This window comes from Podarcis filfolensis (assembly GCF_964270895.1).
Source record: "Podarcis filfolensis genome assembly, chromosome: 1".
NCBI classification, from domain to species: Eukaryota; Metazoa; Chordata; class Lepidosauria; order Squamata; family Lacertidae; genus Podarcis; species Podarcis filfolensis.
The window spans coordinates 38,759,623-38,785,883 of record NC_139604.1 but is presented as its reverse complement, the minus strand read 5'-3'; the positions used below and the strand labels follow the sequence as shown (position 1 = coordinate 38,785,883).

At 40.8% G+C, this 26,261-nt stretch overlaps 1 protein-coding gene across 3 annotated transcripts in view; it reads right to left on the bottom strand.

Annotated features, from left to right (window-relative positions):
• The window catches only part of LRP1B (LDL receptor related protein 1B), a 764,381-nt gene that overhangs the window by 124,656 nt on the left and 613,464 nt on the right, over positions 1 to 26,261 (bottom strand). For all 3 annotated transcript variants that reach the window (XM_083581632.1, XM_083581633.1, XM_083581634.1), the window contains 5 exons: positions 24,926 to 25,057; positions 23,400 to 23,627; positions 20,918 to 21,092; positions 19,919 to 20,013; positions 12,265 to 12,414 (listed from right to left, as the gene is read on the bottom strand). In XM_083581632.1, coding sequence (XP_083437758.1) covers positions 12,265 to 12,414; positions 19,919 to 20,013; positions 20,918 to 21,092; positions 23,400 to 23,627; positions 24,926 to 25,057 — 780 coding nt within the window. The remainder of the gene's footprint in view (positions 1 to 12,264; positions 12,415 to 19,918; positions 20,014 to 20,917; positions 21,093 to 23,399; positions 23,628 to 24,925; positions 25,058 to 26,261) is intronic.

Below are 26,261 nucleotides of genomic sequence, written 5' to 3'. Positions count from 1 at the left end.
TAAAATAATGCAACCAAATGCAGTTAAAAGCAGTATTTTTTTAAAAAAACAACAACAACACCCCAGAACCACAGTGTAAAAGTCCTTTACAGTACATACTTATACATACATACACTTTAAGTAAGAACAATTGAGTTCCCTGGTAAATGTGCACAGGATCACAGGCTTAGGACTAATTTCTTAGTTCTTATTAAAAAGCCCAAACATTTTTAAAAGCCTAGAATAAAAAAGGGTCCAGAGCACACATGTGAAGGAAGTGGATTTTGCTATTCTGGATTGACCGTAGGTCAATACTTGTAGGTATTGTTGCATAATTTACATGTATGGGGAAATATGTCTTTCTCATATGGACTGTTGCATCTTGTATGGGGGTGCATATTTTTACCTGTCTGTTCATTTGGGAGATTGTCATGTTAATGTGGACTTCTGCCTTTGTAATGGGACTTGCTTTCGCTCTCCTATCCTCATACCTCATGCCCCTCAAATCTCCTAGGAAAGGCTGGAGGAACCAGGAAGTATTTAAGCAAATACTTCCTGGAAAAAAGTTCTTGCACTAATGGGATTATTTTGTTGGATAAAACCCATTGTTCTCTTACTGTGGTCTGCTTTGTATAAGTTATATATGTTCTGTTTTATGTAATTGTCTAAGATTTTTTTTAAATTAATTGATTGTTATAAATTGCCTTAGAGATCATATGGTCAAAAAGTGGGATGTAATTAAATAATGCATACATTAAATAAACATTAATAAAATAGGTAAATTGAATTAATATTTTCTCTTGCTGAAAAAAGCTCATTATTTTCAATCAGAAAACACAGGATCATCAGTTATTGAAGGGTTCACACAGGAATTCTAAATATGAATAATAATCAACTGACAGCTGTGAAAAAGGCAAATTCCATACTTGGGATCATTAGTAAAGGAACTGAAAATAAAACTACCTCTATCATCATGCAATTATACAAATCTATGGTGCAACTGCATTTGGAATAATGTGCACAGTTCTGGTCATCGCATATCAAAAAGGATATTCTTGAGTTGGAAAAGATTATGAAATGGGCAATGAAAACAATCAAGGGGATGGAACAATTCTCCTGTGAGGAAAGATTTCAGCATGGCTTTTCGGTTTAGAGGAAAGGTAAGAGGTGACGTGACAGAAGTTTATAATATGATGCATGGCATGGAGAAAGTGGATACAGAATTTTTTCCTCCTCCCTCTCTCATGACACTAGAACTCATGTGAAGCTGTATGTTGAAAGATCCAGTTCTTCAGTACGCAGAACATAGCTAAACTCATAGCAGGGAGCGACAGCCACTAATTTAGTTGGGTTTCTAAGAAAGGGTTACCCAATTCTGAGAAGATAATTTTATCGGTAGCTAGTACCATAACTGAAGGGACGCGGGTGGCGCTGTGGGTTAAACCACAGAGCCTAGGACTTGCCGGAAGGTCGCGGTTCGAATCCCCGCGATGGGGTGAGCTCCCTTTGCTCGGTCCCTGCTCCTGCCAACCTAGCAGTTCGAAAGCATGTCAAAGTGCAAGTAGATAAATAGGTACCGCTCCGGCAGGAAGGTAAACGGCATTTCCGTACACTGCTCTGGTTCGCCAGAAGTGGCTTAGTCATGCTGGCCACATGACCTGGAAGCTGTACGCCGGCTCCCTCGGCTAATAAAGCAAGATGAGCGCTGCAACCCCAGAGTCGGTCACGACTGGACCTAATGGTCAGGGGTCCCTTTACCTTTAGTACCATAACTATGCCGTGCTGCCACGGTCAGAGGCAAGATGCTTCTGAATATCACTCGCTGTAAACCGCAGGAGGGGAGGGTGTTCTTGTGCTCAGGTCCTGCTTGTGGGTTTCACACAGGCATCTGGTTGGCCGTGTGCCCCTTACAAGGCCTGCCCCACTCCATACCTCCCATTGCTCAGAACCATTGCAAGTGGAGTCCTCCACTGCTCTCCCCAGTTCCCCTCTTCCAAGGCACATCTTACCTCCCTTAATTAAAGGCAACCCCCCCAATTAAAACACACACACATTAAAAAGCAGTTAAAACAACTTTAAACATTTTTAACAATTAGGGCAAGGCTATCCCCAGGGAATATGATGTTATGGGGGTGGCCCTTGCCCTTGCCTCCCTCCAAAGCCATTCCCCCGAAAAGGGAGACCTCGTTAGCCCAGGTCTCATTATAGCCCTGCTCCCCTGGCAGATTGAGCCAATGTGGGCTCTCAACCAGTCAGTCTGCAGGGGGTGGGGCAGGCATCCCTCTGCTGGCCAAAGGTGCAAAATCGTGGGCTTCCTGAAGAGGAAGCAGTTGGGTCTCCTAAGGTCTTATTAAGATGCTGCCTCTTGACATATCTGCTTAAGTGTCGTGTAATGAGGCAACAAATACATATCATTAATAAAAAATAGCAAAGTCATTTGTCAGCACAAGTCCTAGCTATTAGAAGACCAGCTCCTTTCTTTATTGTTTGCTGAATTGCCTGACAGCCAATAAGCCCTTATCACTAATTAACATTGCAAAAATATGCTCTCAGAACACCAGGTCAGTGCCTTCACCCGGGTCTACCTAGTGATATGCTAATGTCCCCAAGGGGATAGACTCCTGTTTCATCATCATAGAATGCCTTAGGTCAGCTTTCCACAGAGAACAACAAAGTCTAAACATTTCCCTAATTCCACTGAGCAGCTTGCTTTTAATTAATTTACAACTCAATAGCCCAACAACCTATAATACTCAGCCTCCTTTCTCCAGGCTCTCACACAAAACACACAACCTCACCCAAGGTTTCATATCCTCCCCACTCCCCACTTTTGTGCTTTTATTGAATCAACCAAGAAAAACGTAATTTCTGGGGCTGAACCAAAGTTCACAAATGAGAACATTTGGCTCAAATTTTAGGAGGGGCCAAAAATCACTCTCCTGAAAATAGGTATGACTTGAAGGGTTAAAATTCTTTTTAAAAAATTTCAAGGGGCTTATCCTTGGTGGTGGTGGTGGTGGTGGTGGTACAGTGGTCCTTCCCATTCCCTCTCCCTTTCTTTATTCTAACTCTGCCGACCATGGGAGTGACAGAGCTGCTCTCGGCAGCCAAATCTGCCCCTCCCCTACAAATGACCTGTTTAGTACAACTCGAGGACATTATGGGGACATCAGTGGCACCCACCCACTCCTATTGAAGCAAATTCCCCTTTAATACCTCTTCAATTGCTTTTTAAATTTAGAAGACACTATATTACAATAGTGCAAGAAAGTGGGCTGCTGATCCCATATATATCTGATATTTTGTAAATCAGGCATATCTACATATAATTAATTTACTTTAAAAAAATACTCTTGAAGCAAACATGAGAACAGAAAAGCAAAGCAGCTAAGATTAACAGAACAATCTTAAACATGTCTATGCAGCAATATCTCCCACTGCACTCGTGTAACGGGTGGCCTTTTGATCCAACAGACATGTCTACTGCTGAAAGGGGAGGGGAGTATTGTCATTTTGTCTTTCCCTCTCCCCTATGTCACCCTCTTATGGAAAACCACCCAATTATTTGAAGTTGGTTTTCAGGGGGTGCAGGGTTGAGGGGGAATCAGTAAAATATGCCTCCCCTCTTTTTCTGTTGGAGTAGGCATCCAGTGGATCAAAGGCCCTTTTGTGAGCATAAGGGCATCAACTGGATCCCAGTCATTGAGTTCAATGGGGGTTATCACCTGGCAAGTAGGTATAGGATTGGAGCCCAAATATATGTATCACATCATTTCATATATACCAATGGCACAGACTCGTTCTTTTCTTACTCATAATGCACAGAAATTCAAAGTGTTTATTAGGAATCTATACAGATGCTTTGTGCATACATTGTGAATGCCCCACTGAACCACAGTAATAACAAATGCATTTCCCCCCCTCTAACACTTTAAACAGATCTACAGGATAATTAAGTTCAAATGTGATGGCATCCACTTCCTGTGCAATATGATAAATTTATAAAATGATAATGGCGTCTCCTAAACCAATGATTCTGTGAAAAGATTGTTCTATACACATTATTATTACTGCAAATGTGTCTGAAGAGGTACAATGAATGTGTTTTTACAGCCACTGGCATGGACATAAGATGGGGACAGCAACAGCATTAAATAAAACAATGGATCTATGAAAGAGAATTTCTAATTATGGACCAGATCATCAAGCCTGGCCCAGTTCTGTTAGATGGATACAGAACAACAACATGCAAATAAAGAAAAAGTTAGGCAACACTATCCTCCTCCAGTACTAAGACAAATTCTATTTGCTATAACAAACACTTTCACCCTTCCTACATTATTTATGATTGATCAAAACTCACAGTACTGTATTATTTATTTATTTATTTATTGCATGCCTAGGCTACCCATGTATAAATGCTGTAACGGGAACCCAAAATCCATGCAATCAGAGACTATGTTTGCTGTGGTCAGGATCATTGCTAGATATTGTTTAGGATGTTAGCCATACCCTTCACTGTTCTAGCATTGCAAAAGTGAGGCAATCAGGAGTCAGACTCTGCTGACTTCAATCATACAAAGAAGTGTTCAAATAGTAGCTCCCTATGCAATTAATAAGCGGAATATTCACAGTACCGTTCAACTAATGGGCCTAACAAAATTCTTGCTCCTTGTCAAGTCCTATACCAGGTAACTCCACAACCGGGAGCTTCCCTGTGCCATCTGAGCAACATGTCTTCTTCAGTTCAGCATACCCCAAAGGAACATGTAATGGTGAGGCTCTTCTGCCTATTGCACTACTAATTAAGATAGTTGCTATTTGCACAAATAGTAAATAGTCTCTAGTCCACCTACCTCTCCTGCTAATTCCAATCATGTAATTAGACAATCCTGTTATCTTTGTTCTCAGATCACAGAATCATTTTTTCACAACAGACATTAGAATTAGAAGACAATTCAGCACAGGGTTATCTCATCACTAGCCCTTAGAGTATTGGCCTTCTTTGCAGTCTCCTGCACCTATACAATTAAAAAAAATTCAAAAAATCAAAACAGAATTCTCAAAAATAGCCACATGCTGTTATCTTGTTTTCATCTTTTCAGTGACAATGGCTAAAATCCTTCTTAGGCTGCATAAATCCCATTAAAATCTAACTGTGAGCCAATGTCATTTCCTTTGTACAACTATTCTTTAATTACAGTAAAAGTTGTAATTTCATCATATTGGGGAAAACCATTAATAAATTTGACTAAGCTCAGGAACTAAAAGTTCCAGTCACACAAAGGATAGGCAATCAACTACATTTTGAGGAACCAGGAAAACTGACATTTCAATGTAAAGTAAAGAAGTAAAGAAATAAAAGAGCCTAGTTATTCAAAAGGAGATTTTCTATGCTCACCTGCCAAATACATAACCTTAAGCTAAAGAGCAATGTTTGTTCCCATTCAGTTGGAACAGAGAAAACACAGAAGAACACAGTTTAAGTTCCATCTATTATGTACAGGCAGCAAGTGTGCTATGTAAGCAGAAAACTTGTATACTTTTTAAGCGTCCTTCACACATTCTTAAGCACTAACATTTGTTTTCACTTAAATAGTTGATTAACTGCATAATATTAAAGTGTATCAATATTAGAATAGACAGATCAAATTAAAATACCTACCTGTGCTATTCACATACTATTTTATTTTAATATTTTAAGTATTATGTTACATTTAAAAATATGTAATCAATTTATGCCAACAGTGTTTTCCAGTAGCTAATTAAAAACTTATTACTGCAGTTGGTTTATAATGATATGCAGGTGTGTGTATATATATACCTGTGTGTATGAGAGCACGCACACACAAATACACACACACACAAATATATATACAGTAACACTTCTGTACTTAGTGATACATCTTTTCCTTCAAGAGTTGAAACAATACTTTGAATACAGATTCTGATGGGGTATTAATTTTCATTAATGATTGTTTAAATCCTTAAGAGATGACAACCATATACTGTACTTAAAACTGGACAAATTGCCCAGATATATTTCATTTATTACTGCTAATGTGCTTAAGAATATTGTGGCAGTTAGAAAATTTAGGTGTACAGTGGTACCCCTGGTTGCGGACAGGATCCATTCTGGAGCTGCGGTTGAATCCTGAGGTTTCCACAACTGGAGGGACTGCTTCTGCACACACACAAGCGGCGGTAGAACACTTCTGCGCATTTGCATGCAGCAAAAACCCAAAAATATACTTCTGGGTTTGCCGTTTATAACATTTGTTATAGTGAATATTGCCTGTCATTATAACCAGTTCAAGACTCATTGAATTGCTAAAGAGTATGTAGATGGATATCTGTTTAGAGGAAGTATAATAATATAATATAATATAATATAATATAATATAATATAATATAATATAATATAATATAATAGTGTATGCATCAGTTAATTTAAAATGTAAGCTACAACTTTCTACATTTCTATACTGTGTGAAATAAATAAAACACTTCAGGTATTCAAAGTATTTGTCATTTGTTTGCCTCTGTATTCAATAAAAAATGTATGTTAATGTAGTAGTTACAGTCTTAATTATTGGTTATCAAATCCTATGCCAATTTTGCTAGGATGCATGCATATCCTGGTGCATATACAAAACAAACATGAAGAATTGGAAAGGAACTTTTTTGCCTTTGGCCATGGTTATCACAGAAAATGAGATGGAGGAAAACAGGGGACCTTTCCATTAAATCTTTGTTAAAATCAGCATGGTACACAATGAAAACAATTTTACATTACATAAGAGTATATAAAAGTGCACAGCTGATGCGTGCATTTCAGAAAGTTTGACTACTAGAACAATACTTAATTCTAATTTGCATGGTCAGTATCATATTTTATCAATCATGTACCTAGTTTATTTGTTCAAATATATTATATTTATCACTTAACTAACAGAAAGCTTGTTTGACATATTTACGTTAATTTTAGTCACCAGTGGGATGGGCTTGAACAAGAGTAAAGAACATCTCCAAAGAAGACCCCCCTGCCCCTTGCAAATCCACTGTGACCTGCATTGATTTTGCATACCTCACAATGACTCACTGTTCACCAAATGTAGATTGTCTAAGAAAATCCAAATCAATGCCTAAATCACGATGCCTTTCTAAGGAAGAAGGGTGTTGGTTCTCAACTTTATTGCTACTTGCTAACAAATGCAGTATGTCTGAAGTGGAGCTTTTTTTAGGTGGGGTGTGTGGAACTGAAGGGAACTGCCCCAGGACTCACATATGAGAGGGGCCAAAACTCAGGAAGAACAGAGAGTGAATCATTCTATCTCCACTCATTGCTGATTTCACCAGCTGGGCTGGGGTCTTCCTCTCTGCATACAGAGGCCATCTGCTATCCTGCCCTGTCCCCACACTGGCCCTGCATGCAAAAGTGATGCTGCTGCCAAGAGACTAGATCTGCAATGCTGCCCCTCCCCATGGCTACTCCTGATCACCCATAACAGGTAAAGTGGGGCAAGCCATGCTAATTGTTCTTCAGTGATGATATATTTGTGAGAAGAAAAATCCCTTAAAGATAGTGCTAGCCTCCATCTTTCTCCAGGAAAGCTAATAATAATAACAATAATAATAATAATAATACATTTTAGTTATACCCCGCCCTCCCCGGCCAGAGCCAGGCTCAGGGCGGCTAACACCAGTAAAATTACAGTAAAAACATAATGGGGGGGGGGGGACCAATTTAAAATACAGGTTAAAATGCAATTTAAAATGCAGCCACGTTTTAAAAGTAGCCCATGGATCAAAACTGTAAGGGAAGGAAAAACATAAGGGTCAGACTGAGTCCAAACCAAATGCCAGGCCGAACAGCTCTGTCTTGCAGGCACTGTGGAAAGATGTCAAGTCCCGCAGGTCCCTAGTCTCTTGTGACAGAGCGTTCCACCAAGTTGGGACCAGTACTGAAAAGGCCCTGGCCCTAGTTGAGACCAATGTAACCACTTTGTGACTTGTTGTGTTGTCATTTGTGGACCTTAAGGTCCTCCATGGGGCATACCAGGAGAGGTGGTCCTGTAGGTACGTGGGTCCTAGGCTGCGTAGGGCTTTAAAGGTCAAAACCAGCACCTTAAACCTGACCCTGTACTCCACTGGGAGCCAGTGCAGTTGGTAAAGCACTGGATGAATGTGATCCTGCGGCAAGGACCCCCTAAGGAGCCTCGCTGCGGCATTCTGCACCCGCTGGAGTTTCTGGGTCAGCTTCAAGGTCATCCCCACGTAGAGTGAGTTACAATAATCAAGCCTGGAGGTGACCGTCACATGGATCACTGTGGCCAGATCAGGGTGAGAAAGGTAAGGGACCAACTGCTTAATATGGCGGAGATGGGAAAATGCCACCTTTGCTGTGGCTGCAACCTGCGCCTCCATGGAAAGGGAAGCGTCGAAGCTTACACCCAAGCTCTTGACAGAAGGCGCTGGCACTAACTGAGCCCCCGCAAGAGATGGGAGTTGGCCGCCCAACCCCATGTCGCCCCGAACCAGCCAGAGGACCTGTGTCTTCAAAGGATTTAACTTCAACGGGCTCCCACGCAGCCATCCAGCCACAGCTTCCAAGCATCTGGAAAGAGGAGTTTGATTCGGGCAAAGGGTGCATGAGGGCAGGCTGTTCTCCTTACAAAAAAATGGGCAGCAGAATGCACAATAATTTTAAGGGCTAAGTGGGCACTTTTGAATATGTAGATGCAGTTTCACCATTTTACTTAGTAAGCGACAGGAACGGTAGCTACTGAAACAGCTATTGGGGGAATATGAATTTAAGTAGCTGCTTAGACTTAGTTGAGCCATTAATTTGCCTAGCACAGTGCTGCCCTATTCTGTCTGGCAACTACGTTTTTGGCATGCAGTCCTCCTACCATTTATGCTCTTTAACTGGTGATGCTGACAATGGAACTTGAGACCATTCCCCCTGCACAAACACCATCGGAGTACCCATCACAATTTGCAGGGCCAGTGCCAAACATCAAGGGGTCTTCAGCACGACCCAGGGATCCCCAGCCACCACCAATCCTACTTCTTACAGCGGCAGAGCTGTCTATCCTCCTCCTCATTCCTCCTCTATATTACTTAAAACAACAACAAACACATACACATTCTTCACCAACAACAGCTCCCAAGCACTTGGGCTCTCAACAAGAGCCAAAGGAACCCTCCTTCTCATAGAGCCAGGCATTGTGAATTGCTGCAGAATTGTTTTTTAAAACTTAAAAAAATACCCTAAGTTTTAAAAGCATTTCCAGCTCCCATGACAACAAGTAATAATCATTATTAATTTAAAATAGTTCAGTTTTTCATCCTTCCTCTTTGGCAGTGCCAATGTCAGGCTCATATGTGCCCATAGTGCTGGAAAACCAAATGGGTCTGGTAGTGGTGCAAGCAGAGTCTGGTAGTTGGCACCAGCAGCACTGCTTGTTTGAGTTCTCTGCTCCCCCAAAATAAAAACACACCCTCACTGATGCAGGCAGAAGAAACTAAACACAGCAACAACAGACTCTCCCCCTACCACCTCCATCTCTGAGGCTGGCAAAATTAGCAGTTGGAGTAAGTAGTAGAGCACAGTCTGGAAACACTGACTAGGCAACAGATCACAGTTTGACAACCCTGATTAAAACCAAATACCCAAACTCTAAACATTTCCAGTTTCACATTTTTAACTAACTAAAAAAAAAATAGTGATTTGCTTTTACTACCCTGTCTGTCAGCTCCAGTCAGGGAAGCAGAACCCATTGCACTTGAGATTAACAAGTATATCCTCATGATCCCTTTCCCCATCTCTACTGTAATGCGAAGGATCACTTACACTATGTTGTTGTGACATCACCTCATTGTTTTCCTAATCCTTTCAGTGGCTGCCAATAAACTACATTAAAGCTGGGAAAATGTGCTATGTGATGACATCATGATACAGGGTCCTTCATAGTACAATGAAGAACATGACATGGCTATGTCATTTTCAGTTGCAGCACATGAGGAGAATTGCCTTGTGGATACAGGGAACTGGCTTCCTCAACCTTAGCCCCCCAGATGTTTTTGGCCTACAACTCCCATGATCCCTAGCTAGCAGGACCAGTGGTCAGGAATGATGGGAATTGTAGTCTCAAAACATCTGGAGGGCCGAGGTTGAGGAAGCCTGATTTAGTCTAAGCAGCATTCTGCAGTTCTTCAAACTCCATGAATAACAGAAAACAAAAGGTAAACTTGGCTCAGACCTCTAACTTTGTATAAATAAATCTCATAAGGCAGATTGGTTTCATCAGTGGATCACTGCAATGCCATACAAAACCACACATAGTTATTCTTAATAAGAGTAATGGATTCTTTCCGGTCGTTTTTAAATCAGCTCCAATACTGCTGGTCATTGTCAATTCCAGATACTACAGAGTATTACATTGTAAGATGCAGGTGGGGTTAAAATAACATGTCACATGTGATTATTCCTCAGAAGCACCACTTTTACTGGCCAAACCACCACAAATTATACATACTTCGTTACTAATTGCTATAAATAATTGCATGGGTCTTTGCATTAGATATAAATGCCCAAGCTACAAAACCTTTTGTTTAAAAATCATGTCAGTTTGACCCTCCTTTACTGTATCTGCAGCTGTGACACCTAGTTATGGCCTAACCAGTCCAATTAAATGACCATCCCTGACTTGTTTACTTCCACTCCCAAAGTGCAGAACAGGCAATGAGGCGAACCACTGACACCCCTGACACCAACATGCCCCCAAACCCTACTTGTTACCAACCCAGCAGCCAGCTATCCTGCATTCTCCTACAGAAGATGAGGTAGGAAGGTTGCACAATGTTCAGAACATCCTTTGTCCCTGTCACAGCCGCACACACAGAGTCCTTGGATTCAGAGTCCCTGAAAAGCAGCAGCTCTAAGGAAATGGACCTACTCCCTGGTCCATCCAACATAGACCTACCAGCACCAGATCCCTCATCAAGCTCTGCAAATCCTAAGGTTTTTCCTTGAACTACAGATATCAAGGAGTGGGCTACCCGCTCTTCTGAGCTTTAAGAAAGGCCTGCAGCACCTCCAGTGACCAGCAGCAATTTATCATGTGGCTACACCAGCTAAAGCCATGGTTACTAACAAGGGTGCCACATCGCCAGGATTTGTAATGAGGATTTGAAATTCATTTGAAGCATACCATGGTGCTATAGTCTCCTCCTTAATAACAACCCCCCCCCCAAAAGTTGTTATTACTTGTTTAAAAATTTGTGTGCTTGTGTGGTGGGGTGTCTGTGTTTCTGGGGCTGGATCTACACTCACAATTTAAACATTATTAGAACAGTATTAGAAATATCATTCTAAAAGATCAAGACAGAAAAAGTCCCATTCGGTTTCCTTTGGCTTCCTTTCCACAAGGTCTACCTAGTTGATGATAGCTAGTTGCTCTGCAGAGCGTTCTGGTGTCACGTTTTAAAAACACATTATTAGAGAACGTCATAGGGCTATATGGTTATCAGAACCATTCCTTAACTTTTTTTTTAGCGTTAAACATGAATGTAGATCCGCCCTCAGTTTTGTTCAGAGCAGTATTTATATCAAGCAATTTGCAAGAATCATAGAATGCTAGCATTGGAAAGGACCATGAGGGTCATCTAGTCCAACCCCCTACAATGCAGGAATCTTTTGCCCAATGTGGAGTTTGAACCCACAGACCTAAGTTTAATAGTGTAATGCTCTACCGGCTGAGCTGTCCTAGGTTCTTCCACCTCTGGTCCCCGTCCTTAATGGATGAGGCATGGTATACCTGTACCAGTCCTAAACTAGCAATTCTAGAAACTGATCTTGGTTCTTTAATAGCAGCCCTGACTTACTTGCACAGCTAAATACTAAAAGCCGCATATTCCACAATACCAAAAAGGGAGTTATGGAAAGGTTTGTTACAAATATGGGAAAGGGGCTGTAACTGATAACGTTATATTCACTATGGAGCAGAGAGATTCCCACAGATAAAAATAATGCACTCCCCAAATCACCTAACTTCCGAAGTTTCTAAAACCATCTAGTTTAAAAGAAGATTTCTATACTATAGCTCAATGGAAATTTATCCATCAAACAATAGTTTAAACCAAAAAATTTAAACAAAAGATGCTAACTTCAAAAAATTATACTAAGAAAGTACTTTCAGAGCAACGTGGGAGTTACTTTGAAAGGCTGACAGGAAAATGAAATGCTGAATATCAAACATGCTTATTTAGCTGTTTACTTACCCATAATGGTTAAGGCTGTAGCTTTCGTTAGTTCTTCTTTCATTGAATCTATTACTTCAAAACTGCCACCATCTAAATTGCATCGGTTTATGGTTCCATTTCCTGAACTGATCCAATAAAGCCTATTTTCTGCATAATCTATAGATAAACCTGAAAAAATACAATACATGAAGCATATTTGAAACAATTTAAAACTTATGCATTATTTTTTTATTGCTTACACAATAGCAAAATTTATCCACAAATTTTAAGTCATCTAAAAAGTAAGGAACTGTTTGTGGCAAACAGCAAGCTAAATTTTTATTTGGCTGAATAGTGTTGTGAGTTTGTGAGTGCTAGACCTCTAAATTCCTGGATCCTTTTAAGTGTTAGAATTTAATCAAGGCTTGACGTGCCAAACTGAATGCCAGACACTTCTAATCCCTGGATCCAACAAATGCTAATAGCTAATTGAAACAACAAAGTATCAAAGGGCTCATGCTAGATGGCAAATGGGTAGAGCCCCCTCCCTCAACAGATAAAGCCATAGTTGAGAGGAGTTATATGAGCTAGAAGCTGGATGCAAAAAGCTGCAGGATGGGAAGGCAGAGAGAGACAGAGAGCCATGGCTGATTTCTACTTGAATCCAAGGCTATGCGTCAGGGAACTGCCATCAGCTCAGAGGCGAGAGGTGGCAGGGCAGTTGGGTTACAGGGAGCCTCCAAAGATCGTGAGCAGCAGCACTTCCTCCGCGGAGGAAGGAAGCCACACCTCCAGTGGGGAAAGGGTGCAGGGCTCAGAGGAGACGAGGGAGAGCCACAGCACCGAGCATGAACAAAGCGGGGGGGGAGGCAGGTCCCCCTTTGCCCACGCCCTCTCTGCGCAGTTGGTTTACGTGCAGAGAGGGGAGGCGTAGGATGGGGGTCAAAAGACTACTCTGCTGGGGAAAGTTTAAGGACTGCCCACTCCCGGATTCTGCTAGCGACTGAGCAGACATGGAATTGAGTCGATCTGTACTGTGAACGGTATGGACAGATAATAAAGCCTTGAAAAGACCAACCTGTTTGCCTGTTTGCTCTCAAGCAACTACGCCAGCACACATAACACTATGGCTATGGGAGAAAGAAAGACCGTATGGAGTGTTGATGCTGTGAACCCCAGCATCACAGGCTCAAGTTGTATATATGTGCAAATAAATCATATATCTTAAAGACACCACAGTCTCTGCTATGCCTCATTTCTAAAAAGAAACAGGAACCCAGGGTGATCGCCTAGAACCCCTGGAATCTTGTATCACTCTGAGACTGGGGTAGAGTGTCACAATATGTTGTCTACTGTTCTGAGTAAACACATGGTCACCATACAATTCTTTCTAGAAAAGGTACTTACTATGATTGCTTAGTATTAATTACTGTTGCTGTGTTCTAGATTAGCATTTTTAGGGGGGGAATGGAGAGTGGAATACTAAGCAGGCCGCAGGTTTACAGAAAACATGATATAAAAGCATATTTTGACAGTAGCAGTATAATTACACTTTAGGATAAGAACCTGATAGTACTATGCAAGCATTCTGTATAGCAGCCTTCACTAAACGGGTGCTCTCCCAGATGTTTTGATGCTGGCTAGAACTGATAAGAGTTGTAATCTAAAATACTGGGAGGGTGCCAAGTTTGTGAAGGCTGATGTATAAGGTTCTTCTCAGTTCTACATTTGTCTCACACAAGCAGAGAGCATGGGGAAATTTTTTTTCTTTCCTTCCTCCCTTCCTTAACAACCAGATCAGAAATATGTGGAAAATTCATTATGGGTCACCGCAGTCAGATGGAGGCCTAGCAATATTGCCATCGTAGGACTACCAGAGGATAGCTCCTTACTCTTCTCCACTGCTAGCAGGCAATGGGTGCTTGTCCCTTCTGTGAATGGAAGGGCTCCAGAGACTGACATTCAGTGGAGGCTCAGTGCAGTAGTAAGGGGATGGAGCATCATCCCCTTGCATACCTGTGTGCCATAGACTAGACTGATTCATCTTCGTGGAGGCACATTTTCAGGAAACTGTAGGGGAGAAAGAATGAACGAAAACTGACCCCTTCTTCCTACAGTGGAATTGGCCTATGACCACAGTCCTGCTCATGGACCCTATCCATAGAATAACTTATTTCAAAAAAGCAAAGATATATGAAATTGATTACTTTGAATTTGTAGTATTAGGTTAAATAACTTCATTTTTGTTGGCACAGAATTTTGGTCTAGGCCAGTATTTTTGCATTCTATGCACCACTACAGTCACTCTATATCATAAAGAGTGCACAGTGTAAGAAACATATATAGTGGAAGATTGAGATGTGTGAGGGAAGATACATGTTTATTTGAAAACAGATTTTACGGGGGCAGGGGGACTCACAACAGGAAAGGGAAATATAAACTGGAAAATACTTTTAATTAATGACTCCAACCACATACTTCTAATTAATGAGTTCATTTAATTAATGAATAAAGCTTTTGCTCTTAATACTTCTGAAATCAAGCAATAAATCTAAATTAGGAGTATTAAACAATGGATTAGCTTTGAATTTTTATTTTTATTTAAGAGCAGCAAAATTCATTCAGCCGAAACTGCCTGAAGGCTGCAATTATTCACTCAGTACCAGTACTCACTCATAGAATGCAAGATGGGTGTTCTGACAAGATTATGATGCACTTGTATTTCAAAATTTGCTTATGATTATAAGGTCTGGCAAAGTAAGTAAGATTTTAAAAACCAACAAGAAAAAAACATAAACCACTCAATTATTGAACACTTTCTTTCTCAAAACAAAAATCAATCCAGTGAACTCTAATAAAAGAAAGATTTCATATTAAATAAATTATTGTTTCTTTACAATTCTAGATTTTGTGGCTTTACTAACGCTATTAGAAAGCTCATCTTCGTACAATAGGGCAAGGTAACAAACATTCTATGCTGCTCTTTCAAGCAGCTCCTTTTGGATCTCGCTTTTTGTTACCCACTTAAAATCATAGCAAAAACATTCTGTACCAAATATAGCTTGCCTACCATTTTCAAGGGTAGTCCTATGTAGAATGCACCATAGCAGACCAATTGATTGTAATGTTTCAGGGGCAAGGATTACTGAAGCTATAGTGGTCCAGGGTTACTACACTGATTGCTGAGGCTACCCTAATCTATGAATGGTCATAGCTGTTGGACCTACAGGAGATAAAAATAGTCACTCCTAGCCATAGAAGCCACCAGGGCCTCAAGTGACAAGACTGGATCCAGGGGGATCCCCAAAATATGTAATTGATCCTTTAAGGGAAATGCAACCCCATCAAGAACTGAAAAACTTCCAGTTTACTGGACACAGAAGCAACCTACCCACAGCACCTCAAAGTCACAATTCTAATACACCAGGAACATTTATGAGGAAGTGGGTAAGGAAATATTTACGCCAGGATTTAGGCATAGAACCGAACTGAATGCAGATAAAGATCTTGCCAAGATTAATATTGGATGACATTAAAGAAAACTATTTTAGAACCCTATCCCCGTGGTATTTAACTCCATACAGAATAAGTAAAATATATGGAACAAAGCAATGTAACTGCTGATGGTATAATACACCTTGGGCAGATTTCATTCTTGCATTTCAGAACTGCCAGATAATACAGATCTACTTGATTTTGTAACCAGTGCATCTGATACAGTATTAGTATCATATGTACTCTGGTTTCCTAACAGCCAGCAGCAACCAAGTGGCAGCATTCTGTACCTGTTCGAGTTTTTAAACTGTCTTAAAAGGCAGCCCCACATAGACTAACCAGGATGTGACTAATCAGTGCATTACCAAGGCTAGGTCTAACCTCTTGACATAGGGCCATGAACCTGCAAAGAAATCCTGTTTATTCAAAACTGTGTTTTAATGGGTATTGTGTAATGTATTCTGTTATTGTATTGCAATGTGCTTGGTGGGCAAAGTCTTCTGTCTGGTCAGATGGAAGTTGGTTTAACTGTCCCTGGGGGACATTAACTGACAACTGAGGAGGGGCTGGAGATAGAATTGCCAGTATGCAAAAGAAGGAACAAAGGTGTGCATATTCTGATTGGTGATTGCAGCTTTAGAATTCTTAGTTAGGCACAGTGATTGGCTAGGGCTTGTCTAGACTGGCCAGAAGAAGTGAATATAAGTCTGGATGCTAGTCAGACAAAGGTCAGTCAGTGTTGGTTGCTGCTCGGTGTTCCTGGTGGGTAGCCAAAAGAAGAAGACAGCAGAGGAAAAGGAGGGAGGAAAACAAAGACCTGAAAGGAAGGCAGAGTGGCTTGGTGGCCCCAAAACTTGCTGGGGTAATAAGGCGCCCTGAATGAGAACAAAATTTGGAGTCCCCCCACTAAATATTCCTCATTTTCACAATAATTCCTTTTGGTACAGTTGCTTTTTAATGAATTTTCTCAGTAGGTACACATAAATATAGAATAGTAGTAGTAGTAGTAGTAGTAGTAATAATAATAATAATAATAATAATAATAATAATAATAATAATAATAATGCACACCTTTGGCTCGGTGCCCTGTGCACTTGCACTGCCCTAAATCCAGAGCTGGAGGTAACTAAATTACTTGTTTTAAGATGAAGAAAGGAGAGGAGAACCTATCTATGGTGCTGAGGGACAAGGAGTGATAGGCAGCTGGGAAATCGTGTCCTCCCTAACAGAGGGCACATGTTGCGGTGAGACCTGGAGACTAACCTCCTGGTTGTAGGTGGGTCCATTGGATAGCCACAACACCCAATTGGTAGGTCCCTCGTTGCTGGGTGTAATCTGGCCAATGGGGTGCAGTCTAAACGGATCGAGGGACCTATATAAACCCATGCACGTGTCCCAGAGCTTCCTCTTTTGGCTCGTGCATCGGAACACCCGCCCACCTCTCCCTAATTTTAGGGCCTTTTGCGATTGACCTTGCTATGCCGTCTTGTGTCATCTCTCATAGCAAGGTCAATCGCAGGAGCACGGCAGGAATTTCCCCCACTTGGCTGATTGGCTGTTGCCATTTGGGTTTCACCTGCCGCGTAGTAAATCATCACAACTTGTAAGGTTGCGGATAGGCACTGGTTCAGGTGATAGGGATGGGAGAACGGTCTCGCCATCCCTATGTGAAGGGTATTCCGTTAAAGGAATCCAGGGACTCAACTTGGTTTGGTCAACCCCCGAAAAGGTTGTGCCTGTGCCTGAGTCCAGGGGAGCATCTGGGGAGTGAACAGAGTCTGCTCCCAGGCTTTTCACCTGCCTCAGGTGTTCACCCTTGGCTGACCCATTTTAGAGCTCTGGGTCAGCGCTACCTGCAAGGGTGTAGGAAGCTAGTCAAACCAGAGCCTATGCAACCACTCACTTTTCTGTAATCAATAAAGTTGTGGCCTAAATTCTGCCAAAAACCAAAACTAAAATTTGAGTCAAATGTGTCTTTATTTAAGGGGGAGGTCTCTGGGTCTGAACACGCAATGCTAGGCTGTGGTGTTTGGTGAGAGAGCCAGAGGAAGATTCCAGGACAGCAAAACCAGACATGTGCTTCAATAGGTCAGTAGGAGTTGAAACAGAAACTTCAATGAAAGACCGCAGTGACAGTGTTCGTGAGGCTTAACTGGGGTGGAGTAAATAGAAGGGCAATCTGGAAAAGGGGTTTTTAAAAGGTTCCACAAAACTGTCTTGGTGTAGTAATAGTAGCATTAAATAACCGGTATTTAAGTAACAAGTTAGCAAAGTAGATACCTATTTAAAAAGACAATGCTATATTAAAGTATACCTGAAGGAGCATCTCCACCCCCATCATCCAGTCTGGGCATTGAGGTCCAGCACTGAGTGCCTTTTGGCAGTTCCCACACTGCGAGAAGTGAAGTTACAGGGAACCAGGCAGAAGGCCTTCTCGGTAGTGGTGCCCACTCTGTGGAACACCCTCCCACCAAATGTCAAAGAAATAAACAACTATCTGACGTTTAGAAGACATCTGAAGGCAGCTCTGTTCAGGGAAGTTTTTAATGACTGATGTTTTAATGTATTTTTAATATTTTGTTGGAAGCTGCCCAGAATGGCTGGGGAAACCCAGCCAGATGAGCGGGGTATAAATAATAAATTATTATTATTATTATAATAAAGTAACTGCATAAGCTTGTGCGCTACATACTCTTGCAATAAACATTAATATCTTGTTAAAAACACTAACTTGCTAGCCAAACCCCTACCATTCTCCTGCAGTAATCCTCTAGAGTATCCCTTTCCCATCCCACACTACTATTAAGCTCACTTTTCACCTTCCCAACTTAGATTTCATGATTTTACTCTACCTCCTGCACATAAAACAGACAGCATAATGCAGATAAGAATTGTTAAAAACAACGTATTAGTCTGCATTGGGTACAATTTGAAATGTCGTAATCAAGAAATGCTCTGATTGTGTCTTGGTTAAAATTTCAATGTTGCTGACCCTTTTATCTCTGTGTGAATAATGAGCCACTGTTTCTTTTATCATTCATGTATCACCAGACCATGGAAAGAATGAGCGTCATTAAAATAGCTCTAAGTGATATAGATCACAAGTGAATATTTTAGGACTTAGCAATAAAAAGTCAATTAAACTATCTCCCCAAAACAGACATTTAGAAATAATTTATCATTTTGTGTTCCTAGAACTCTGAGAACATTCAAAGAGATTATCTGGTACTTCTCAGACTCAAAAGCACATTATATTTACGATAATCTTGTTAATTACGTGCCGTGCTTGTCAAACATGATGCTATAAAGCAATAATAAATGATGAGATGAAGAAATGAAGAATGCTATAATGTTAAGTTTCTAGAAGAAAACAAATCTGACCTTGTATCATACAATTGGAAGAGTACATGACAATATGAATAATTTTCAGCATTCAGGAGAAAGTTATTAGAACTACATAATGATAAAATGTTTGAGCGGTAGCTGCTAGTAACAACAGTATATATTAATCAAAAACCATGGATACATCAATCTAGAAACACGAGAGAGAAATTTTCCTTCATCTCTTTTTGTCGCTGGCTACAGAATGGCAAGAGCTGAAATCAATGCTATCAGTCTGGCAAGAATGATTTATTGGATAGAGAATTTTAAATTTGGTCTGTAGTTTGGATTCGGGGCACTGAAAAGATACTACTGTGAAACTAAGGTGACATGTCACATGAGAGGCTTCCACTCGTGCAGCATGACTTCCCCAGGCTCTTCCACCACCTCCTACACCTCTGGAGTAGTTTTTGGAGCTGCATATGGGGCTGCAGGGGCGAAGAGAAATCCATTCTGTAAATGGTGTCCATTCCATTAACAGACAAACACCACTGGTTTTCACCCATAGTGCTGTGTACTTGCTTCTGTACTGCCCTCCTCCCTGATTATCCACTTAACTTGTTCCTTTCAGAATGGAACTCACATGCTGCTTGGAGTATCTCCACAACTCATACAGCAATTCTAACAATACAATAGTAAATTGAAATCTGGAAGCCAGATTACCCATGATTCCTCATTCTCAGTCCAGCACAAGCTGTGACCCAGCAAGCCAAACAGTAAACATTGTCACCTACTTTTCTCCTTAAAATCATACATTTAAGAGAAAGTTGCACTAAAGTAACTCTACATGAAAATGAGTGATCGTAGTAATATTTACCAACTGGATCCTTTTGATTCTGAAACAGTATTTTGCTGTTGCTGCCATCCATATTTGCCACATTAATGGTGTTTCCATCGGTCCAAAAAAGTTTTCTTTACAAAACAAGACAAACAAAAATTACATTAAAAAAGATTAAGCTGCAATCCTATTCTGTTTTGCATTATATTGGAAATAAAATTGGCATGAATCCAGAGTGTCTCTGTATAGATTCTACAATATTCTTTTTTGACCACATTCTTCCCTTAGTTAAATAAATATGGTAACATCATATACTGACCATGCCACAGGGTTACAATATAGATTGGTGAAAAAGCAACACAGAGCCTCCCCCCTCAAACAAATAACATCCCCATCAGAGATGAATGCATGGAAAGCCCATTTGTGATTTCTTCTTCCACTCTCTCCGCCCACCCCCCCCCCCCCGCTTTTGGTAGGTGTGGAATTCTGGAAATTGTGATCTATACACAACTAGTAGATTTCATGGGGACTCCAACTCCCACATTGGGTTATCTATATTAGGAAGATGGCGATGCACAAGAAACAGAGGCATCACTTCATAACTTAATTTACTAGTTAGTACAAGCAGAGCTCATCTTACATGGATTTCACTTATGTGATTGCAGCTATATGCAAATCACCCCCAAACAAATAAGCAAATAGAGCACGAGAGCAGAAAGAAAATGGCCAGCAATCCCATCAGCTACTGGGAGAACACTTGGGTATGGATGGAGAGTTGGTGGAGTGCAGAGAGAGATTTGAGGCAGTTGGAGAGAGATCAGAAGAGGCTGGAGAGGTTGCAGAAAAGGTTGGCAAGTCATCGGAGAAAGTTGGAGGGATTTGCTGGGTTTTTACGGTTTCCTGTGGAGTGTTCTGGCGTTAAGTGATTTTACTTATACACGCAATAGGCAAGAACGTAACCCTCATGTAATATGAGATCAACCTAAATTTCACCTGAAAGACATTGCAAAAATATTGGTGTAAATAATCATACTTTACCCTTTAGCTGGATGAACAGCAAGACACTGTGGTTTATCAATTCCATGTATAACCGAGGTTTTTAAAGAGCCATCTAAATGTGCCACGTTAATTTGTGTTTCATCAAACTCTGAGCTAATCCAGTATAAATTACGGGATAACCAATCCACAGCCAGTCCCCGAATGCTTTGAATGTCTGCAAAATGTCAAACAGCAAATAAGTTGCCTAATCAGCTCTACCAAGAAGTTTTCACTCATTTTAAATATCACTGAAATTGTAAACAGGAAGACCAAAACACAGGTAATGGGATGGATGCATTTGCCATTTTGTAATTAGAAAGAATTTTTCAATTAATGGAAGGGACAGAGATCTAGCAGAGGCTCCTACTGGTGGAAGGAAGGGTGAGGCAATTTTGGGTGATTTCACCCTGCAGCTTGCAGAGCTATCTCCCATACTGTTCCAGAGGGTCCCATGCTTCTCCAGAGCAGCTTTTTTTCAATGGAGGCACAGGGAGATATAGGGGAAGTCAATGAAATCTCCTCCTTCCCTCCAGTGGAAGAGTACTATGGACAGTGAATGGCCCACATCTTCCCATATCTTTCTGCGTTTAGAAAGGCATTGTTCACACACCTGTGAAAACTGTGTTGGTTGCAAAATATCAGTGGAGAATGTGTGAAAGGGTCCCATACAATACAAATTTAAGTATTATTTTTTCATAGATCAGTAGCAGTATCTACTTTTCTTTCTTTAAAAAAAAATGCCCTTAAACTATGAATCTGTTCCTTCAATGCTGAATTTCATGGTGAGAAAATTGAACTTAAGAACTTAAGAAATGGTTTGTTGGACCAGACCGAGATGCATCTAGCTCAGCCTTCTAATCTATTATCAAAAGTGGCCAGATATCTCCTGCCGCTCACAAGCTGGTTATGAAATTGATGGCCTTTATCTGCTTATTACAAATAAGATTCTGCCCCTGAAGCATCTTTGAAGGACTGTTTGTTCTAATTTCCCTTAGACTGAAACAGAATTCACTTAGCAAGACCACTACAATGCATAAACATGGGTCCTAAAGTTTATATTATATACTCACTGCCTTAGCTATTCCATGATGACTCTCCAACATAACATCGTTAATGATGCAGGGCAGAAGGATTAGAACTTGAGAATTACTTACAAAATCCCAGTGCTGCATCAATGGTTTCTTATTATTTGACAAACATGAAACTGCTGCTATGGTATGTATCATTAAGAGCAAATTCAAAATGCCTTAATTCCATATCCTCCTGGGAACTTGTTTGAAGGCTTTAAAAAGGCAGCAGAATTAAATTAAAATGGTGGTTGTGGAAAAAGGTGAATTCCATGTTAGGCATTGTTAGGGAAAAGATTTAATTTAAATGGCTAATATCACAGTGTTGTTACACAGACCCATAGAGTAGCTGCACTTGTAAAGTTCTAGATATAGCAAAACTAGAAAAGGTACAAAAAGAGAAAGCTGTAATGATCAAGGGGCTAGAGCAACACCCCTATGAGTACAGGTTATTTAACATTTGGGTTTTCTTTGTTTGGGGGGGAAAAGGCAGGGGACATGTTGTCAGAAATATATAAAATTATGCATTGTGTGGAGAAAATGCATTGAGTTTTTCTCCCTCAAGAATCTGGGATTATCCTATGAAGCTAAATAAGGAGTTAAATAAGGAGTACTACTTAACTCAGTACATAGTTGAACTGTGGGATTAATTGCCACAGGATGTAATGGTGGCCACTAACTTGAACGGCTTTAAAAAGAAGTTAGAGAAAATCATGAAGGATGAGGCTACAAAGGAACACTAGTCACAATGACTGTGTAAAACATCCAGTATGTTATGTCTCTGAACACCAGTTGCTGGGGACGCAAGTGGGATTAGTGTATTGCTCATGTTCTGCTTGTGGGCTTCCTGTAAGCATCTGTTTGGCCGCTGCAAGAACAGGATGCTGGACTAGATGGACCATTGGCCTCATCCAGCAGGGCTCTTGAGGAACACAGGATGCTCTTTGACACTGCATTAGACCCATTGGTCCATCTCCATCCAGCTCAGTGTTTACACTTGACTGGCAGCGGTTTCCCAGGGTTTCGGTCAAGAGTCTGTCTCAAATCTATGTGGAGATTTAATCTGAGGCCTTCTCTGTGCAAGGCACATACTCCACCAGTGATCTACAGCCCTTCCTGCTCTTATAACGCAGTTACTCAACAACACCATTTCTAACCTGAAAAATTATTTCTCAATATAGTCTTAGGATGCTGAATGATTCAAACTAGATCAGATATGTGCATTATGTAATAATTGACAAGTGTCTTGTATTGTACCAAATAACCTAAGATTAGTTTTGCACATTAAACATCACAACAAGATGTTTTTAGGCATAAGAGTGCTGCTATTAAAAGTGTTGTCAGATCTTCACAGTTCAGTTTGTTAGCCCCGTCCACCAGCTGGACTTGCAACGTTGCATTTAAAATATGTTTACCTCTTGATATAACAGTTTCTAAACCAGTCCCATTAATGAAGGCCCGTTTTATAGTTTGCGTTTTCACATCAGTCCAGTATAAGCGCTCCTCTGCTGCATCAAAATCTACAACTGTTACATCATCAATATCAGGAACCGTGAAGGCTGTTATGTAGTTGAAGTATGGGTTCTCTATGTCAACACCTCTTATTTCTGAACGTCTGGCATAAAGAAGAAATTTTTTCATTTCTGTAAAAAATTAGGTATGCCATTTATTAGATGCAGATCAATGGAATATTATTACAATCTATATTTTGTTTTAATGATTATCTGAGTTATACATTTATATATTATAATACTCTGGTATTCATACATAATTTAGTACAAAGCAGGTAAGCACATTCATCTGGTCATTAGTAGAAGATCACATTGTCCCATGATAAGTTAAAAGTCAGCCATGTTTGTTTTTAAACAGATAAAAAACTAAGAAATCGTTTAAAATCCAAGTATCTGTAGTTCAGAATACAGTGTTACCTCAGATTACACACGCTTCAGGTACTGACTCTGCTAACCCAGAAAAGTGCTTCAGGTTAAGAACTTTGCTTCAGGATGAGAATAGAAATCGTGCTCCGGCGGCGCGGCAGCAGCAGGAGGCCCCATTAGCTAAAGTGGTGCTTCAGGTTAAGAACAGTTTCAGGCTAAGAACGGACCTCCGGAACGAATTAAGTACTTAACCCGAGGTACCACTGTATTGTTAAAAGACATAACATTATTTGGTAATTCTAAATGGCAATAGCAGGCAGTGTGCTGGGGAAGTGGTGCATATCTGACCTCCAATCAGCTGCATCAGATTGGCTTACTACAGGCATAGGCAAACTCAGCCCTCCAGATGTTTTGGGACTACAACCCCCATGATCCCTAGCTAACAGGACCAGTGGTCAGGGATGATGGGAACTGTAGTCCCAAAACATCTGGAGGGCCAAGTTTCCTATGCCTGGCTTACTAGGATATAATGGGGAAGGTGTGAGATAGCAGTGAGGCACCAGCAAATGCACCAGCAAAATCAATATGCTGTTCCTGCCAATGTGTTTGCATCATAATGCATCACTATAGTTTTAAAGTATTTCTTCTTAGAAGCTGCTTTCTGAGCTAAGACTCCGAAAGTGATATCAAGACCATTTCAGATGAGTACACTGAGATTAGAAACTGTTAAGTACTTTTTTTCATTCTGCACTTTACCTGCCTCATCATTTTCTGATGATGCCCTTTCTGCTTGCCAACCTCCCTGTTCTGCCGAGATAAGTTCGGTGAATGTACTAGACACATCCAGAACAAAAAAGCGAAAGTAATAAATATCAAAGCTTGACAGGCAAATACATTTGGGCATCTTGTTGGTTCATGTGAGGCAAGAGTTACCCTCAAACTTATTAGTGAACAACATGTCCTCTACTCTGAAATTTAAGTAGTTAATAGAGAATATGTGTGTGTGTGTGTGTGTGTGTGTGTGAGAGAGAGAGAGAGAGAGAGAGAGAGAGAGAGAAACTTACCATAGCATGTTTTTCTGTCTACAGACAGCTTCATTAGATGAGGACATGCACACGCAGCACTTCTGTTGTGATTGATCAGGCACATATGAGAGCACGGACCTCTGCCATTGTTAGCAGCACAAGGATTGGGAGCTAGAATTAAAAATGTAAACTGAACATACAAATATATGTATTCTGCAGGAGACCAATGAAGTCTGACAATGGGGGGGGGATATATTAGAAGAGGGGAGGGGAAGAGAATGGCAAACAAATCTACACCATAGTAATAGTTTGCCACTGATGGACTCTTCTTCACTGGAGTTTTTTAAGCAGTGGTTGGATGGCTATCTATCACGGATGCTTCAGTTGAGATTCCTGCGTTGCAGGGGGGTTGGTTTAGATGACCCTCAGGGTCCCTTCCAACTCTACAAAATTCTGTGAAAATGCTGTTGCACTCAGGTCCTTCTTGCGGCATAGGCATCTGGTTAGCTACTGCGAGAACGGAATGTTGGACTAGATGAGCCACCAGCCTGATCTGGCAGGCTCTTCTTATGTTCTGAATTGTGTGCTCACTCACGTGGGTTGGAAGACATTGAGATCCTGTGGAGGCTCCTTAAAGTCAAGCAGTTTTCACCAATTTGTCCCTGAAAACCCTATATTGACTCCACGCTGCTCTGAAGTATCCCCAAACCCCTGGAACAGCTTTTCAGGGGGCAAAGGGGGATGTAAGAGGGATGAGAAATAGGAAATCCCTTTCCTCTACTGCATTCTGTGTATGGGAATTTTGGATTCAAGACATCAAAGCTTCAGAATAACCTCTTCAGAATTATCTCCCTAGTAAGCAGGGCTTTTTAAAAGCCGGAACTCTCTAGAATTCAGTTCCAGCACCTCTCAGGTGGGTGCCATTGCCATTCTAAGAGAACAATGGAGGTGTTTGTGGTGAGTTACGGCATCTCTTTTCTAGAAAAATAGCACTGCTGGTAAGTGATCTGTTTCTGTATAGATGCAAAATAATACTACATATATTTTTATAATCTGAAAACTTGTAATTTGGATGGCATGCTGAGAGATGCCTTTTTGAACTGCAATTATTTACAGCAGAGGCATATAAAAAGGAAGCAGATGCTTGTGATCCCTTCCCCTGCCTCAAATCACAAGAGGTGTTCCTGCTGCCGTAGTCCTTATAAACCACAGGAAAAAGTAGCTGTTAACATTTGCCCCCATTCCATACTGATCTATTAAAAATAATGGCAACATGAGAAGGTTCCCAGGTCAATGCTGTATACAATATACCAACACAGCCTAAAACAATATTTGTTATGGTTCTGACCTGGGGCTAAAAAAATCTAACCACTCT